The sequence below is a fragment of the Fusarium fujikuroi genome, chromosome FFUJ_chr04 (genome assembly GCF_900079805.1).
Source record: "Fusarium fujikuroi IMI 58289 draft genome, chromosome FFUJ_chr04".
Taxonomy (NCBI): Eukaryota; Fungi; Ascomycota; class Sordariomycetes; order Hypocreales; family Nectriaceae; genus Fusarium; species Fusarium fujikuroi.
The window spans coordinates 907,759-924,587 of record NC_036625.1 but is presented as its reverse complement, the minus strand read 5'-3'; the positions used below and the strand labels follow the sequence as shown (position 1 = coordinate 924,587).

General features: G+C 48.1%; 10 protein-coding genes; 6 read left to right on the top strand and 4 right to left on the bottom strand.

Annotated features, from left to right (window-relative positions):
- Positions 1–10: 10 nt before the first annotated feature.
- Positions 11–487, top strand: FFUJ_13279 (uncharacterized protein; the record flags this gene model as incomplete). Its single annotated transcript, XM_023575947.1, has 1 exon — positions 11–487. One exon carries the CDS (start codon positions 11–13, stop codon positions 485–487), a length of 477 nt encoding a protein of 158 aa, XP_023429177.1.
- Positions 488–768: 281 nt separating this feature from the next.
- FFUJ_13278 (enoyl-CoA hydratase-like protein) lies at positions 769–1,778 on the bottom strand (the record flags this gene model as incomplete). XM_023575946.1 has 2 exons in its annotated part: positions 769–1,345; positions 1,399–1,778. The coding sequence occupies 2 exons, from the start codon at positions 1,776–1,778 to the stop codon at positions 769–771; spliced, it is 957 nt and encodes a 318-aa protein (XP_023429176.1).
- Positions 1,779–2,563: 785 nt separating this feature from the next.
- On the top strand, positions 2,564–4,667 carry FFUJ_13277 (uncharacterized protein; the record flags this gene model as incomplete). XM_023575945.1 has 4 exons in its annotated part: positions 2,564–3,220; positions 3,273–4,190; positions 4,240–4,297; positions 4,351–4,667. The coding sequence occupies 4 exons, from the start codon at positions 2,564–2,566 to the stop codon at positions 4,665–4,667; spliced, it is 1,950 nt and encodes a 649-aa protein (XP_023429175.1).
- Positions 4,668–5,519: 852 nt separating this feature from the next.
- Positions 5,520–5,957, top strand: FFUJ_13276 (uncharacterized protein; the record flags this gene model as incomplete). XM_023575944.1 has 2 exons in its annotated part: positions 5,520–5,709; positions 5,767–5,957. 2 exons carry the CDS (start codon positions 5,520–5,522, stop codon positions 5,955–5,957), a joined length of 381 nt encoding a protein of 126 aa, XP_023429174.1.
- Positions 5,958–6,403: 446 nt separating this feature from the next.
- Positions 6,404–7,278, bottom strand: FFUJ_13275 (related to Y.lipolytica GPR1 protein and Fun34p; the record flags this gene model as incomplete). XM_023575943.1 has 2 exons in its annotated part: positions 6,404–6,965; positions 7,022–7,278. The coding sequence occupies 2 exons, from the start codon at positions 7,276–7,278 to the stop codon at positions 6,404–6,406; spliced, it is 819 nt and encodes a 272-aa protein (XP_023429173.1).
- Positions 7,279–7,926: 648 nt separating this feature from the next.
- FFUJ_13274 (uncharacterized protein) lies at positions 7,927–8,406 on the top strand (the record flags this gene model as incomplete). The annotated part of the gene is made up of 1 exon (XM_023575942.1): positions 7,927–8,406. One exon carries the CDS (start codon positions 7,927–7,929, stop codon positions 8,404–8,406), a length of 480 nt encoding a protein of 159 aa, XP_023429172.1.
- An 869-nt stretch (positions 8,407–9,275) lies between these two features.
- On the top strand, positions 9,276–10,181 carry FFUJ_13273 (uncharacterized protein; the record flags this gene model as incomplete). The annotated part of the gene is made up of 1 exon (XM_023575941.1): positions 9,276–10,181. One exon carries the CDS (start codon positions 9,276–9,278, stop codon positions 10,179–10,181), a length of 906 nt encoding a protein of 301 aa, XP_023429171.1.
- Positions 10,182–10,754: 573 nt separating this feature from the next.
- FFUJ_13272 (uncharacterized protein) lies at positions 10,755–11,651 on the bottom strand (the record flags this gene model as incomplete). Its single annotated transcript, XM_023575939.1, has 1 exon — positions 10,755–11,651. One exon carries the CDS (start codon positions 11,649–11,651, stop codon positions 10,755–10,757), a length of 897 nt encoding a protein of 298 aa, XP_023429170.1.
- A 364-nt stretch (positions 11,652–12,015) lies between these two features.
- Positions 12,016–13,737, bottom strand: FFUJ_13271 (related to PET112-required to maintain rho+ mitochondrial DNA; the record flags this gene model as incomplete). The annotated part of the gene is made up of 1 exon (XM_023575938.1): positions 12,016–13,737. One exon carries the CDS (start codon positions 13,735–13,737, stop codon positions 12,016–12,018), a length of 1,722 nt encoding a protein of 573 aa, XP_023429169.1.
- Positions 13,738–15,143: 1,406 nt separating this feature from the next.
- FFUJ_14912 (uncharacterized protein) lies at positions 15,144–16,629 on the top strand (the record flags this gene model as incomplete). XM_023575937.1 has 2 exons in its annotated part: positions 15,144–16,191; positions 16,238–16,629. The coding sequence occupies 2 exons, from the start codon at positions 15,144–15,146 to the stop codon at positions 16,627–16,629; spliced, it is 1,440 nt and encodes a 479-aa protein (XP_023429586.1).
- Between the last annotated feature and the right edge of the window lie 200 nt (positions 16,630–16,829).

Sequence of the window (16,829 nt, the reverse complement as noted above, 5' to 3'; positions counted from 1 at the left end):
GGACGCGGAGATGACCTCTAGAATGCAAAGCGCTCAACACATAGCTAAGCGGGCTTCCTCGTCAGACGAAGACGAAGCTAGTTCTTCTACAGAAGCAGATGTGTGTGAAGCTCCGGCATCACCCACAAAACGACTAAAGCTTGTCAAGACTAATGATCGGGCATCAGAGCCCCCGAAATTGCCCCATACCTCTGAGAAGCAATCTCTAGATGGCCCTCAAACAGAACTCGCGATAGGCGTGAAATTGACTCATGGGGACTGTGACACAATAGCTCAAAATTGCAAAAAATCCGAGCTTGGAACACCCGATCGCGCTGTCAAAGCGGTCAAGAAACGGATCAAGTTGAAGGAACCTCGAACAGATCCTGTGGCTGACGCCGGGCGGCACCGTGGGCCCCGCGGCATAGTACATTACATTATCGAAGTAGCAAAGCTTCGGGTGAAGCGTGAGAAGGCTACCGAGGACAAAGAGACAAAGGAGTCGTAACCTGTGGTGTGAGAAGAGCAGAGGTAGTAGAAAGAGATAACCCCGCGATTGAGCCAAATAACCTTTCAACGGAGTTTATACAACTAGCAGGTTTTTGGGGTGGGATTCCCTGGTGATGGCATGTTCGGAGGATCAGATAGATAGAGAAAGAACAGCAAGTTGCACAGAGGAACTTGGAGTTGACTCGATCTGTTTTAATGGCCAATCCGTCAGCTGTTCATAGCTCGTACTGCCCACATTGCTCGTGTTTTGATATCGACTCTCAAGGATTTTAAAATTCCTTATCGGCCGGTGAAAATAGGCTTCCTCCTCTCCTGGAAAGCCTTAAGGGCTTCGTTTCTATCCTCGGTATTAACGACCCGCTCATACATCTTGTTCTCAACCTCTTCCCTTGCCCATGCTACAGCCTGTAGAGCAGCCCTCACACCTATCGGTCCTCCTTCGCAGATCTCCTGCGCAAGTCTCACAGCTTCACTCAACGCTGCTTTTCTGGCCTCGCCAAGAACGTCTGACCCATCACGCTCATCCTCGGGTACGATCTCAACAAGCCGATCAGCGATACCTAGAAAGTACGCCTCAGGAGCTCCAACGCGACGGCCGGTCAGGATCAAATCACGAGCGCGGGAGAGGCCGATAAGAGCGGGAAGACGGTGGGTGCCACCGGCGCCAGGGATGATGCCTAGGCGGGTTTCAGGAAGACCGACAGTTGCATTGGAACTCAGAACGCGAAAGTGTGTGGAGAGAGCGAGCTCAAGACCGCCACCGAGTGCGACTGAGGAGATGGCCGAGATCGTAGGGATGGGAAGGTTGGATAGAGATGTAAGGGTGTTGCGGAGATTTGTGAGAAATTCAGCAGTTCTGTGCCCGATGATTAGTATAGCACATTGATATTTGATATAAGGAATACTGACTCTCCCTGGCTCATGCCCTTACGCTCCTTGAGATCCGCGCCAGCGCAAAACGATGTATCGACAGCACTAGCCAGCACAACAGCTCTAGTAGGACCCTTCTCATCTACACCAGCTGCACCACCAAAACGCTTCTGCAGTGGCAGTTCTTCGCCATTGGGCCCATATTGACTATGCAAAGCATCGATCTCGGCGCGAAGATTTGCTAGAAGAGCCCTTGAAATGGCATTTCGTGCAGACGGGCGGTTAAGCTCAAGAATGCGAATATGGCCGGTGTTTGGCGCGGGGAGGTTCGTTACGCGGATGAGAGGTTCGGTGGCAGAGGAGTAGTAACGTCTGAGAAGACGAAAGGTCACTACGGGCTGAGAGAGACGAGGGGCCATTGTGGGCGGATCAATTGGTGATCGTTGGGTTAGTATTGGTGATGGGAAGTTGAGCTTTGTATATTACCTTAAGGTATCTGAGACACGGCATTGCGAGCCGAGGAATGACGTGCATCGGTTGGTGTCGGTTCATAAATGTTAAGCCGATAACCGATAAGACAAGGACGGAATTTTAAGAGAAGCATCCGTAGATTTATGGTTAATTCAACTTCACACGGTTATATACACCCTTGCCTTTCGAAGTTTAATATTCGTGTATGTAACCCCAGTGAGGAGGATATAGGGTTGTTACTATCGACGAAACATGTTTGGTGAAGATGATGACTTGGTCCAAGTTCCACATACAATTGACAGGATGGCGGTCGACAATAAGACGATCTAAAGAAGCTGTTATGTCTGGTCAGCTTACAGTTACCTTCAATCTTTCCAACACGATGATAGAAATTGCACATTGTCACCTCTGTTTTAATCTTGAAAACCAGGAAAACAAAGCCCAACTTCGCCACCAAACAAGCTTCTCTAAACTTCCATTCTGGGGAAACGTGCCAAGACAACGAATGGCATATAGACTAATTACAGTAGCGAGCCCAGATCCCAGTCAGCGACGAACTAGACCCATTGGATTGGATCTTCAGCCTCCTCCGATTTCTGTTGATCTTCTCTTTCTTCCCTACTATTTGGCACAACGGGTAGTGTAGCCATAAGATCAAACAAAGACCATGGAGGGACATTCTTAATTGAGCTCGTGGAGGATACACTACGTCTCACCAAGAGACATCTCCACGATGGCATCAGCCTCCATTCTGCAATCATTGTCGACTTCCACAACTCTCACCTCGTCTGCACCATCACCCACAGCCTCAAGTACACCTCTCACTATTCTCATTCGCAATTCCATCGAAGGAACCTCCGATTTCTTCCCGTTTGTTGACATCGCCGGTCTCGGCTCTGGCTCTGATGATGTTAACTCGGGACTCACTTTCAAAGAGCTTTTCGCCACAAGTCTCGATGGGAACCAGGAAATAACTCTCTTCAGTTCTGGGTGCCAGGTCGATGGTAGAACTGACTGCACACGCGCCTGCAACAATTCCAGTCTCTTCTTCAGCTCGTTGGAGACGTTCTACAATTGCGCTGCCTTGGCTGCGGCCGCGCACTGGACTCAGGATGCGAAATCTTACTATGTCAGCCAAGAGACTGAGCGCAATGCTAGCGCAATCATGGGATCTGGAACTTTGTCAGAGTTTGACGGTCGACCTGTTCTCAGATCTCTCATCGCTTGCGCTCAAGACTCTTGTGACAACGATGGTCTGAGCAAACCTTGCAACCGGACAATTGACCGCCTCTCCTATGATACCTCAACCCCTGAGGAGATTTTCGAGGCCCTGGACGAGTTTTGTCCAGAGTTGCCAGCCGAGGTCAACCCAGATATCTTTGGACCGGGAGTAGGTCCGACTGGCATTTGTTGAGTTCTCTAGACACTGACATGGGCTTCAGGTTCTCATCTCCTATGTTCTCCAAGTATGCTTCGCTGCATCCTTGTATCTGCTACTCAAAGGCTTCACTCTCTGGGTCACTATTACGCAAGATACCAGTCGTCGCAAATCGGAACCCAAGCCCTATCGCCTGAAGCGCAGTCTGACCCGAATTGAGAGCATGATCTGGCGTGACTCTGGTGGCCTGTCGCGCACGAGCATTGCGATTGCAACCACCTTAGTCGAGTTTCAAGAGGCTCAGTGCTGGTTTGTCTTTGCTGTTCAGATTGCATCGATTCTTGCCATTGTTGTAAACTCTCAAGAGGGTACCTTTTGGGGCGAGATCGTTGTCAATGCTGCCATTGCATTTCATGTTTCTCAGAACGGCATACTACCAATGTTTCTTGTCCAGGTTTGTCTGCATCATGAGGGCATTCGCAACTGGCACACATTTTTGGGCTTCTTCATGGAGTATCTCCTCGCCATCGTCGCAACGTCGCAAAAGATCTATTTCAAAGACGCGTTCGCTTTGTTCAAGAGCCAGAATGAGATAGAAGCATGTGGTTTCAACCCAAGTCCACGAACATATTGCGCCGCAACTCAAGGTATTGACGGACAGTCCTTCAGCTTCTTTCCCCATCCCTTGTTGTATAAAATGACGTTTCTTATTCTCGACACCATTGCCATCATCGCCTTGGTAGCTGATCAGCTGGCGTGGACACTTCGCAAGCATCATCTCACTAAACATGTTCAGATTGGTTCGTACCGTCTTGGTCGCTGGCCTCGCTGGGGGAAGCAGAAAAGAGGACTTTTTATCAAGATTTGGTTCTGGCGTATCCTTGAAGTCGCATATCTCGTCATCAACATCTTGTACATGATCTCTCTAACGAAAGTCATCAATGCCGAGAGTTTTGCTGCTAATAGGTGGTCGTATGGCCAGGTAAGTTTCCATCCCCTGATCAGTTCATTTATCTCATGGTATTCTATAGATCATCGCTGTTACCGTCTGGGGACCGGTTATTGTCAAGTTGTTCGACCTCCTGCTTTGTAAGTATGCAAGAAACATGTTCGAGCTGCTATTTAGCTGACTCCGTATGCAGCTGGGCCGCCCAAGAATGGTATGAGACTCAACTCGGGTCCACCTAGGCTACGTATCGACAACGTTATAAACGGTCGCGTGGGGACATCTGCAGATGAAGTCATTGAAGATGATAATGAAACCGACGAGAAATGCGACGAACCGGAGCCAAGAGCCAGAGATGAGGGTTTTATGATTCGACAAGCTGCTACTGTGCAGTTGGCAGATCCGAATCACGATGGCCGGGATATTGAGTGCGAAGCAATAGAGCCAGAGCCTAAAGCAGCATCGCGAGAAGGTATCAGTGCTGAAAGAGACGTCAAAGGCACAACGAAATGATGATTTATGAAGTTTTATTCTTTTTTTCATGATGACGACGGCTGATGATCATTGAAAAATCTGTTATGTTAATGTACTAGATTGGATTCCGATTTAGATATGAAAGCACATGAGCTTCAAGCGATATGAAGCCAAATCTGTTGAATAATGAATACGGCCAAGGGCAACTGTGACGCAAAGAAAGATTACAAAAACTTGAGCCTTCGGTTCTAAAAGCGACGGACAGGCTTAGGGTAATTAATAATGTGTTTTGCAGCTATTTGAATAGGTACTTTTGCTTTTGCTTGCTGTTTCAAGGTCACGACTATATTGACACTTCGAGGTCAATTTATTAGCTGAGTTTAAAAGTTGTTACATTGATCTTGTTCACAAACTTGTGGTAGATCTGATGGCACCTTCCACTACACTAACATCAGCCCTTTTTATGTAAACGCACCTTCCCTGCTTCCCCACATGAGCTCCCAAACCTTCTTCAGCGATCGACCGCGGGTTCTTTCGATGATGAGATTGAACACAAAACGTGAAAAGAGGACAAGCTCGTTCTAAGCTCAGCACTTTCTCCCCGTTTATTTCAAGCCTCACTGCGTCATCATTACCTCTCCTTTTTCTTTCACGTGCTTGTTTGGTCGCGCCGTAGCAGGGAGTTCTTTCCCCGCGAGTGACATCATGCAGCTATGACAAGGTCCCGTCGTCATAACATAAAGTTACAAGAGCTTCCCGTGTCTCTCTTTCTCCTTTCGAAAAAGCTCAATCTATTCTTTCTCAATTTCATCAATTGACTCTTTTCTTTACCTCACAACATAAAAGATCCCAATTCAATTCTCCCACAACAAAACACCAGCAGCCATCATCATGTCTTTCCTCACAGAGAACGTCATCCGCCGTGTCGCCCTTGCACCTCGCGTCATCGCCTTCCAGGCTCCTCGAACATTCACCACGAGCTTTGCTTTGCAGCGAACTGCCACAGATGCTGTCAAGGACACTGCCAAGAAGGTTGATCGTGTTGTGAGCGACAAGATCGTCGACGGCATTGAGGCTGGCGGTTAGTCTTCAACTATCAACTGGCTCAAGATGTTCAATTGCTAATAAGGATGTTCAGAAAACGCTGCCTCGAAGGCCAAGGATGTTGCCCAGGATGTGACTGGTGGCAGCGCCACCGGAAAGGCACAAGAGCTTCGAGGAGAGGCTGCTGGCAAGGCTCAGGAGCTCAAGGGTGAAGCCAAGGGCGCTGCTGAGCAGGCCAAGGGCAAGGTGAAGGGTGCAGCTGAGGAAGTTAAGGGCAAGTTGTAAGCAAAGCTCAAACTTGTCATGACTGAGATGGGATATAATGGAAATTCAGACCTCATATTGGTCTGTTGTACGATTACAAGGCATGCATCATAACACTAAAGGAGCAAATTTCATGCATTAAGAAATCAATTTACACATTCATCTTGTGCTAAACCCACCACAACTATGGCATGGTCACATTGGCTTTTTTTTTTAATGTGATCATACCACAACTGAAAATAACGACCTAATGTCTGTACGTGACGCTTGTCTCAGGCAAGTGAAACCTGACGTCATCAATTTTCGAATGCTGTGTGTCTGTTATCATGTCTTATTCGTCTCCATATTATCTCCATATTGTTCGGGCATTAAACATATTTATTCATTCTTATTCCACGGTGCATTATGAAACAACGTTGCAAACTACCGCCATTTGCTTTCCATCCTAATATTAGAAGCGTATGTGCTTATGCAATGTTTGTCTTCTTGGGCTGGACATCGATTTCGCCAAGAGGGAAGCGAACCCATGTTGTATCCTCCGTCATAATACCAGCCGCACCTGCATAGAAGGCTGCGAAGGCACAGATACATGAGAATGCACCTCCAGTCTTGTTGATACGAATAGCAGCAGTAGGGTGAGTGGTTTGCAGAAACTGAGCCAAGCTGAGGAAGAGGAAAGCGAGGAACAAGAAACCGAGAACAATGAGGATGGCAATGTTGGTCTTGAGAGCGGCCACAAAGAATATGAGAGTGAGGAAGCACCACAGAATCAGGAAGATGCCCAATGCAAAGCTGTAAGCGCGGTCGTCGCCCTTGTATGCGTCCTTGATACCCAGATCAGGAACGAAGAACATGGCGAATGCAAGCCAGAAGGCACCATAGGAACAATGGACGGTAGTACCAAAGGTATTACCGACGCGGAACTCCATAAGGCCGGCAAAAAGTTGGGCAATGCCACCGAAGAAGACAGCCAGACCAAAGATGGCTTGGTCAGGGCCGACACCGCCGAAGGGGTTTGATCCAGGGAGACTGTAACACAGGGTTAGCATTTAAAACCATGACCAAAGGATATGGGAATAACTTACCCAGCACCGCACTGGTAGAGGCCGAGGACAAAGGTAGTCAAGGCGAAACTGATCAACCCCAATGGACCAGGATTGGCAACCTTAAAGAACGAAGGGTTATACACCTGCGACACCATGGACTGGTGAGGCTTCTGAACGTTCCTATTTCGTTCCTCATAGTAATGGTTGGGATGATTGCAATGGTAGTGGCCTTCCTCCTTATCTGTGTACTGCGTAGGGGTCGTTGCCCCGTGGGAGGGAGGAGTGCCTGAAGACATCTCGTCTGAGTATTGAACTAAGACTTATGGAAAATGAGTAGTGATATGCTGGTCACTTAACACAACAGAAACAAGCTTATGTAGAAGGATTCGGGATAGACTTCTGGAGAATAACCTGGAGAAAGATCTGGTCAACGCATATAGGGTCCAAGACATAGCTTTATATCCCCCATCGTTCGTACTTGGGTACGAGATCTACCCCAAACTCAACTTTGAGATGACGAACGAACGGACATTCGACTCCATCGGGCTCTTGGAGTGTGGGAACGGCAAGTTCCAAAGGTCACATTGGTAGGATCAGCAACAGGCTGAGAACTGATAGTCCAATGTAATAGTCAAGCTCATTGGAACATGTCCCATCTTCCGAGCTCAACGACCCACGACACTAACAGTCCTTGAGCAAGAACATCACCAAAGGGCCGAGGATCAAGGATGGGCGTGGAGAATAGACCCAGTAACCAATGTGGAGGTTCCCAACATGGTGTGACGGAACCTTTGCAGGGCCTATTATCCCGGGAAACGCTGGATATGTCGGCACGCGGATATACCATGCTGTAGACTGCGCTTGGGGGTGATTCAGACGAAGCGGAGCCAGTGTCCAGGGTATAATCCAATCGTCATAAGGTTGGTGATGAGAATTGTGTGGCAATGGTTGGCCAGGTTCGAGTCAAGTATCCATACCCGCGGAGATTTCAAATCATATCATGGAAACCACTAAGCATTGTGCCGTTCATTTTGGCCAGGGTCTTCATCAGAAGTGAAATCGATACTTCAAGAATAACTCGTCTGCGAAGCTGGGAAGTGTTTAAGACCAACGTTGAGGCTCAGGCCAAGCCGGAAGGATCAATCCTGGCTCAGCTAGTACTGAGCCTCAACACGAACCAGCAGGGGAGCTGCACGTCGGAGTTATTCCCACGAGAAAACACCCTAGAAGCATTAGTAAGGCAGAGAAAAGCTTACGGTGGAGATGACGGCCGAATTATGTCGCTGATAAGTGGAGTGATTGTCATGGCGGCCGGAAGAATTCCGTTAGCGAACTCCACCAACTTCAGCTCGCAACGTGGTAAAAACGAGGCTATCAAGAGTCATGTTCATACTGCTGTTGGTTTCATTGGCTCACAGACATAGGAAATGCCGTCCCCAGGTACCGTGTGTCTGGTTGATCTCTCGACGGGTCTTCCCCATATGTGACGAACATCATCTTGCCATTTACCCCAAATCGCGGAGTCGGGCTCTGACTCAGATGAGGAGAAGCATAAACGGAATTAACTAACACGAGAGAAACGTGAATCTTGTCCAGATCGAGGCTCCCGACTTAGCGCAGCGCCTCTGATGACATGGTGTGCATGATGATTTATTATTCCCGCGCTTATATCCTGTTACAAGTTGATAATATCCTCGGTAGCGCTCAAATGGAAGTTCGGTTACATTCAACTAATTGCCGAATGATTCAGGGTAATCAGCCTTTCATCTCGATGGGAGACAGTATTTCAATACTTCAAGAGTCGGATACGCCGGCAGTGTTGGTTGCTGGATGAATTGCTTTACTTCGAATTGATCGTCGGCTGGAGTTGCTTTTGACTGACTGATTTTAGCCGGCAGCGATTGGAAGGAAATACAGTGGTAACCCGAACGGATAATGTGAACGAATCTGTCGTCGAATGCAAGGGTATCTCGGGACGTCGGCAGATCGAAGCAGGGATGCTTTAGAGACAGTCTTCACCGTGGTGAACATCTCGGTGAAGAAACATGGATCTGGTCTCGTGACCATTCCGGCTGCATTAGATAATCCCTGCCACCTCAGTCTGTGATTGTGGGGAACGGAATACCTGCGGGTTCGGATGATGCGCATGCTCATTCGCCACTTAAACCTCCATCTTTTGTAGCTATCGTTTCCTGCTCTAACATGCTCAGTCCGCGATATCCAAAACCTCACAGCTCGTGGTGCTGAACATGATTTCAATGTCTCTGGGCTTGTGCCACTCAACAAACTCGTCATGCCGCTGAACAAATCTGCCATTTTTCTCAGTTCCTGCAATGTCTTTCCCGCCGTGTCGAGTCTAACGCCTATCCGATCCATAACGTCATCTGGAGGGGTTCGATTTAGCCACGCACCGGCAACGACTTTCTCAATAGACGGGCATAGACGATATGCTACAGTAAACAGCGGTCAAGGTAATGAAGTACCTGAGTGGCCTAAAACTTCGTATCCTTCTCCCTACGAGATCTTCGCTATGAAGAATGACGCTCCATATACCAAGCATCGATTCTATCAGCTTGTCAAAGTCTACCACCCCGACCGACACAGCCATGCTCTCAATACCGATAACATAACACATAAGGTCCGCTTAGAAAGGTATCGCCTTATTGTTGCTGCCAACGACCTCCTTAGCGATCCCTCTAAACGTCAACTCTATGATGTTCATGGTGTAGGATGGACTGGTGGTCGGCCTCAGACACTCAACGAAACTGTCCGCAGTGCCGATCGTGCCTGGCGTCATAGAGCCGGATCTGCCGCACATAATGCTACATGGGAAGACTGGGAACGATGGTACGATGCCCGTGATGGCAGAGTGAAGGATCCTTTATACATGTCCAATGGCCTTTTTGCCACTCTCGTTGTTGTTATGTGCATGATAGGCGCTTTTGCTCAGATGAGTAGAGCAGACCAATACGGCGCCGATCTCGTGGAAATGAAGAACCAGTCCAACCTCGCCATCGGGCAGCAGGTGGCCCGTCGTAATACAATTGCGGCGGGCAGGTCCAAGGATGAAAGAGTTGATATGTTTTTGAAGGACAGAGAGAACTTGAATTATGCTTTCCAGCCTGGAAAGTATGACAATGAAGTGCTGCAGGCAGCTCAAGGCCATGGTCCTAGTCATGGACATGATGGAAAAGTGTGAAAGCAGCAGGAGTGGACTTAGAGGATGAGGCAACATGGGGTTGGTGAGAACATACCTTGCTTTGCTGCGGTCCTTTTCTTTCGTTCTGTTTTGGAGCATTGTCGTGTGTCAGCACGCAAGGAGTCTGGAGTCTTTCGATATTGTTACTGAGGTAGCTTTCAAATAATCGACCTTTGAAGAAATCTTTACATTGTGAAAGAGGTCTGGTCAAAGAAATAACGCTTAGAGGTGATTCAAACTTAACATCTACCTTGCCACTCTCTACAACCACATAATACCGACTACTTTGCACTGTTCCCTTCGTCTTGGGTATACCAAAAATGGACATTGAAACATGATCCAAAGTTGAGACAGCTTTGATTAATCTCAAGCATAATTAAATTGCGTTGGCCCTCCCCAGTCTTATCTATAACGCAAATAAATAGCTAAACACATTCGGACCCATCTCACATCCGTAAGCGACAAAGCCGTAGCACAAGATCTCGTCGTCTCACTCTCATTCAGAAACACCGAAATTAAGCCAGCCCCTATTAAGCAGGAGGTCTCTCTAAGAATCAAGGCATAAAGTCTTTATTAGAACGCTTTCCTCTGGCTTTCTGCCCGCTCCCGACTCTGATCAGTCCTATTTGACATTGTGCTGAATCTCGAAACCAAAGATACAGGGCTTACAACACGTCGATCAGCCTGGAAAGAACTTGCTCGAGACAGAGGTGAGATAGGTGACGTATCATCGTCGGGACTTGGCGGAGACTCTGAGTCTTCTGAGCCATGCACCCCAGTCATACGGCCTCTGCTGACGGTATATACCCGTGGCTTCTGCCACGCTCGAGTAAAGCTTCTTACCTCCGCCACTGCGGGCTGAGGTGTAGGTGATCGGACACGGTCGCCATAACTGACCCAGGAATCCTCTAGGCTCGAAATCCGGTCGTTACCCGATTCTGTTAGAGGCGGAGGTGTTGGTAATGGGGAACTCGGTGGTGAAGGACTGTAGATTGGGGTCTGCGGAGGAGTGACTTGGGTCACTCGTGAGCGTCTTCGTAACTTTCGAACCAAGAGCCAAGTTGCCAAGGCTGTAATGGCTAAACCAAAGAGAACACCGATTACTATAGCAGCTGTAGCTCCATCTGATAGACCACTAGGGTGGTGTAATGTTGAAGCTCCAGAACCTGAGCTCTGGTTGCCGGCAGGAGTCGCAGTTGAATATGTAGTATAATTGTTTGTAGTAGCGACAGGTGTCGCTGTAATAGTTGTTGAAGAAACTGGTGGTATAGTATTAGGTGTACCATCTGGATCACTCGAATATGGATTCATCGTCTCCCACACTGTCTCTGTCATGACACCGCTTTCGCTGTCTCGGTCGCTATGGACAACTGTTTTAAATGTCGAACTATGGCTGGATTGCCAAGTTCGTGGGACATCTCTGTCCTCATGAGCAGGAACTGTAATGTCTGCTAGAATTATAGTAGCCATGAGTTTGTCGGTTCTGAGGAACAAGCTTTGTCGTAGATGCACCAGAGTTTGTCATAACCAAACTTGATTTTGAGGATGCTTTAGAAGAATAGAAGGAGAGATTTATTCTAGGTACTGTGCCGTAACTTGTATCGACTGATCCGTGTTTGTTACCTTGTGCTTCAGCGCGCAAGAGAACCATTGGTGACACCAGTGATGCCCGGCCAAAGCCTCATTGTTGGACTGGTAAACTATCTTTAGTCGTGGGCTAAAAGCCACCGTCAATCAAGGATACGGTGGTACGATGTTCTTAGGTGAACACTTCAGGTGACGGGAGAAGAACTGCGTTATTGATCAATGTTACATTCTTCTGGCTTTGGTTGAATCACGGATTACGAAGACCCTCAACCTTTGCCCTCATGACACGTTCAGCATTTGCAGGAACAATGCGCTCAGTAGGTCCGAGTCGCATCATCTTTCCCACAAGGAACATGAGCTTGCCCTGAGGAAATGTCTCAGAGCTAGCGAACTCCTGTAAGATCTTGTGCTCTCCTTCCATGGCCTCATCAGCCAACTGCTCATATTCCTCTTCAGGAATCTCCTTGAACCACAAATCATTCTCTGCAATTGCTTGGGTGACTCCACCTTCTATCTCCTTTAGATAGATGGCAAAGAGAAGTTCCTTGGCAACTTTGCCCGTGATTTGTTTGCGTATCAGATGATAAAGAAGCTGTGACAGGTCTGAGTCAGGAACTTGCTCGCAATCGCCTTCTGGTGTGAACGTCAGATCTCGGATTGCAAGTGGGCCAGCCTTGTAGGTAGTCAGGCGGCCAAGTTCGTGGATGATCCAGTTACCCACCAGAGCAGAATAGCTCTTGAACTCGGGCATCTCGGCCTGGCTAAAATCTTCCGAAAGCTTGTCCTGGATGGAGTGAAGGACCTTATAGTAGTATTGGACACGTGAACCATTCTCTAGGTTAATCAGAGACAACGCATCCTTGGCCGTAAGGCCAAATCGGGCAATCAGAGTATCCAGCTCCGAATCAGGAGTGACAGCCAGTGACTGACGCAAGTGGTCTATCAGGTCGTTTCCAATGACAAGAGGCGCGATATCAGGGTCTGGCATATATCGATAATCAACTTCGCCCTCTTTTCCACGTAGCCGCCGTGTTTCAGTAGACCCAATAGACCAACCGCGAGTTTCACTGGGAATAGAGCGCCCGGCTTCTAACTCGCGAATTTGACGGTCACGTTCTGCAATAATTGCGTCTTCAACCGCTTTGATGGTACTCAGGTTCTTTATCTCGGTTCTTGTGCCGAGAGATAGGTTGGATCCATCGGTTCTTCGAACAGAAACGTTGACATCAGCTCGCAGACCTCCTGTTTCCATACCCGATACGCAGGCATCCACGGCATTCAATAACATCTGAATCTTTCTCACAAGAACGGCAGCAGTGCGAGGGTGATGAAGTTCAGGCTCGGTAATAATCTCAATAAGAGGAACACCTACACGGTTGAAGTCGAGCCACTGAACCTTGTCAGCTTGAGCGAGCGTCTTGGCAGTATCCTGCTCGAGCTGAACCTGCTTGATTCCGATCGTCACACTTTCGCCGTCTTGAGGAGAAATTCCATCTCGAGCCAGAAGAGTGATATGCCCATTCTTGGCGAAGGGCTCATAGTACTGAGTGATTTGGTATCCAGAGGGCTGGTCCCACCAGAAATAGTGTTTTCGGTCGAATCGACTGATCTCCTGGACTTCACAGTTCAGAGCCAAGGCTGCACGCAAAGCGGGAATTAAAGTTTCCGTTTGGAACAAGGGCTGGCTTCCTGGCATGGCAATATCGAAAAGAGCGACATGGCTATTGGGTTCATCGTTGAAGGACGTGACAGCTGGCGAGAATAACTTGCGGGCGGTGTTCAATTGAGCGTGAATCTCGATACCAACGGTCAATTCCCAACCATCGACAGTTTGAGAATCACCCTTTGGCTTCTTTTTGCCTTGCTTCTTGGCCTTCTTGGCTTCGTCCTTGAGCTGTTTCCGTAAAGGGACTGGCTGCTCGGGAGCTGGTGTGATAACTTCAGGAGAAGCATGCAACCGCCTTGTCATATTGGTGATGCTTATGGCTGCTGATGGCAGCGATGTGTGTCTGGATACATGACACGCACTGATACATCCTTGACGGGGTATTTGTCCTGTCAACAGATACCTGCTGAGGATGGACGTTGATATTCGTGACATGGTGAGAAGAGGTACAAGGTATTGGCCATATATCTGCAGGACAAGGCTTTTCGGAATTCACTTAAGCCCGTGTGTGGCCTGACATAGTGATATCAACCAAGACACCAAGTTTTCGACTTTGCTTGGAGTGGTGGTGTTTTGGTTGGAGGGGCGTAACGGAGGGTTATGGCGGAATGCACTATGATTTGGCCGTTCAAATAAGGCTGATCATATGCATACAATTAGAACGGCCTCAAAACAATAGTTACCCCAACTCAATTGGTCTTTTGAGGGGGATCTTGAAGCGATCATTGGATGATCTTTTTAAAGCTCAGGTGGAGCTATCAACTGAATATCCGCCGTACAGAACTAAAGATCATTTCTGATCACGTGCCCCAAAGACCAGGATCTCAATTGCTTGGGTCTGTCTGTGGTTTCTGTATCTCTTGTTATGTACGTTTGCTCTATAAACCATCTAAATACCTACTTTTCAATTAATAAAAAAAATGCGTTTGAAGAATCTCCCACCTCTTATTTCTACGTGAGCTTTGTTCGATTCCGTATCCGCCGAAAGAGTGTCCCTCTTTTGCTATCTTCGGCTGCCATTACTTGTATTGGATGGTTGGATGACTGCTCTCAACACCACTTCACATGCGACTGTCATTGCTTCTGATACCACCCAACACTCGGACTCCCCACCATCACTACTTCATACTCCAATGGCAAGCTTAAGTGCTCGGCCGGCCTCCGCGGCTCAGCTGCTCACGCCGTCGCCGCTGGAAACAAGGCAGTCAGGCGAGCGCATTGACTGAAAAGAAGACATATCATCGCGTCGTCATCTTACGCCGATATATTAGCTTCAAGAAGTCTTGAAGCTTACACTCTCATCGACTCTCCCGCATTCACTCTCGATACCTATTATTTTAAAGCCCCATTCAAAGTTATCGGGAACTTTTCTTCGTCTTACCTTCTCCACGCTTTCATGTCAAATCTCACTAGACTATTGGGCTGACATATTTACGGTTGCTCACGGATTCTGGCGTCAGTTCCCGGGTGCTACAATCCTGTCAAACGCTGTGTTCAGCTTTATGACAGCCTCAATAGACGGCCGCCACAGCTGAGATGCCGACTATGCTTCAGTGAAAGCTTGAAGAACATCACTTTTATCGCAGGGTGACACCTCAAGATTGCAGTAACAAATCTCTGATTAAACGAGCGCGCAGTCTATCTATCAACACATCCACGCGAATTGATCAAGACACCAATTCACACAGGATCAACAGCGCCAGCTCACAATGAGCGGCAGGGCACAAACACGGCCCCGACCCTCGTGGTCTTCTTCGGAGGGCGCCATTCAAGAAGCAGTATCCCAGCAATCGACGGTTGAAGACTATGAAGAAACAACCAGTCAGTCGCCTAGTGAAGGTGCTACTCACTATCCAACACCGCCTAGTTCGTCATCCAAACTGGATCACACCCGCTCAAACGTTCAACGAACTGTCAGCGGGTCCGCCGTTACGCAGCCAACACCCACCGACGATGCAGCCGTAACTAAGCCCACTGGCAATAGGAGCAAGATGCCAAGGGAAGCCAGAAACGCGAAGAACAGGGGATCACGTCGACCTGCTAGTATATCATCATCCGGGCCTGATCCACACTTTGTCCCCCATGACACCTTCACATCGTCCCCAGAATCGAGCTATTTTAAGAATACTCCCAGCGGACGTCAAGCAATGCCCTCGGCATATGATGCAACAACTGTTGCCGCTGCCAACTATCCTCAGTCTCCTGTTAGTCCTATGTCATACACTGGTTGGGGACCAAACCATACTCCGGCTGGCTATCCGCCATCACAAGACCTCTTTTCACCTCAGCAATCGGGTTTTCCACTCATCGAGCAATCTTACCATCCTGGATTTACATATGTGAACCAAACGGCCAGTACATTGGAACCTCCTATTGTCAATCAAAAGCCTTCATACGATACTTCATACGACACCTCTTACCCAGAAACCCAAGACGAAATGGCTGTGCCTAATGGCAACCTCCCAATCGAGGCTCTCGATGGATACGCATCTATCGCAGCCAGGATCTCCGGCCGAGCTGAACCACAACTGAAACCCATATATCGAAGATTCGACTGGTTACTTCATCGTAACCTCTTGCGTTATCAAGACCAACTCGGGATGTTCGAGGAAGAACTAATACGCATGGATTCTATCACTACACGATTTGGGGGGCATATACCTGTGTCTGCTCGAGAAGAACGGAGGCTTGGCCACCAGATCCATCAAGATAGGGTAAATCTTATGGAAAGAATAGACGGTATTCTTTCCAAGTACAGTGAGTGCATCAAAGACTCGGGCACGACTTTATCTAACTGGGCCAGAACTGGCGATGTCGACACTGGAATACATGCAAAAGCGACCGTCACCGACAAATGACGAAGTACAAGCTTACAGAACTTATCTGAACCATAGGCAGATTTTGATAGACGAAGAAACTCAATTCCTTGGTGCGTCAGACCTCATCGCTCTATCACACGGGACGACAACAAATGTTCCCGGAGTTAATCAAGGACCACCTGTCGCTCCAATTGTTCCTCTGAGAACTCTCATAAACGGATTTTCTATGAGTTTCCTCTGTTTAGGGGTGTTGATGATGGTTCTTCCCGATCTCATAACCCGACTGGTCATGTTGGTCTGTTATGGTGTGCTGGTCACTACGATATTATCGACTACCGGACATCTCAGACGACTGAGACAACTTTTCGAAGGCTAAATGGGACATTTCTTCTTTAATCTCAGCTCGAAGTGTCCAAGTGAAACCTTGCTCTTGAAAGGCGGCTGGAAGGATTTGATAAGAGGAGAGGTCAATACCCAAATGCTAGGATTGCGGATTTACTTTCCTCTTTGTACGATGATGGGCAGAATATGACCTCGCAATATGATATTTGAGGACATAAAGAACAAATTGCGATG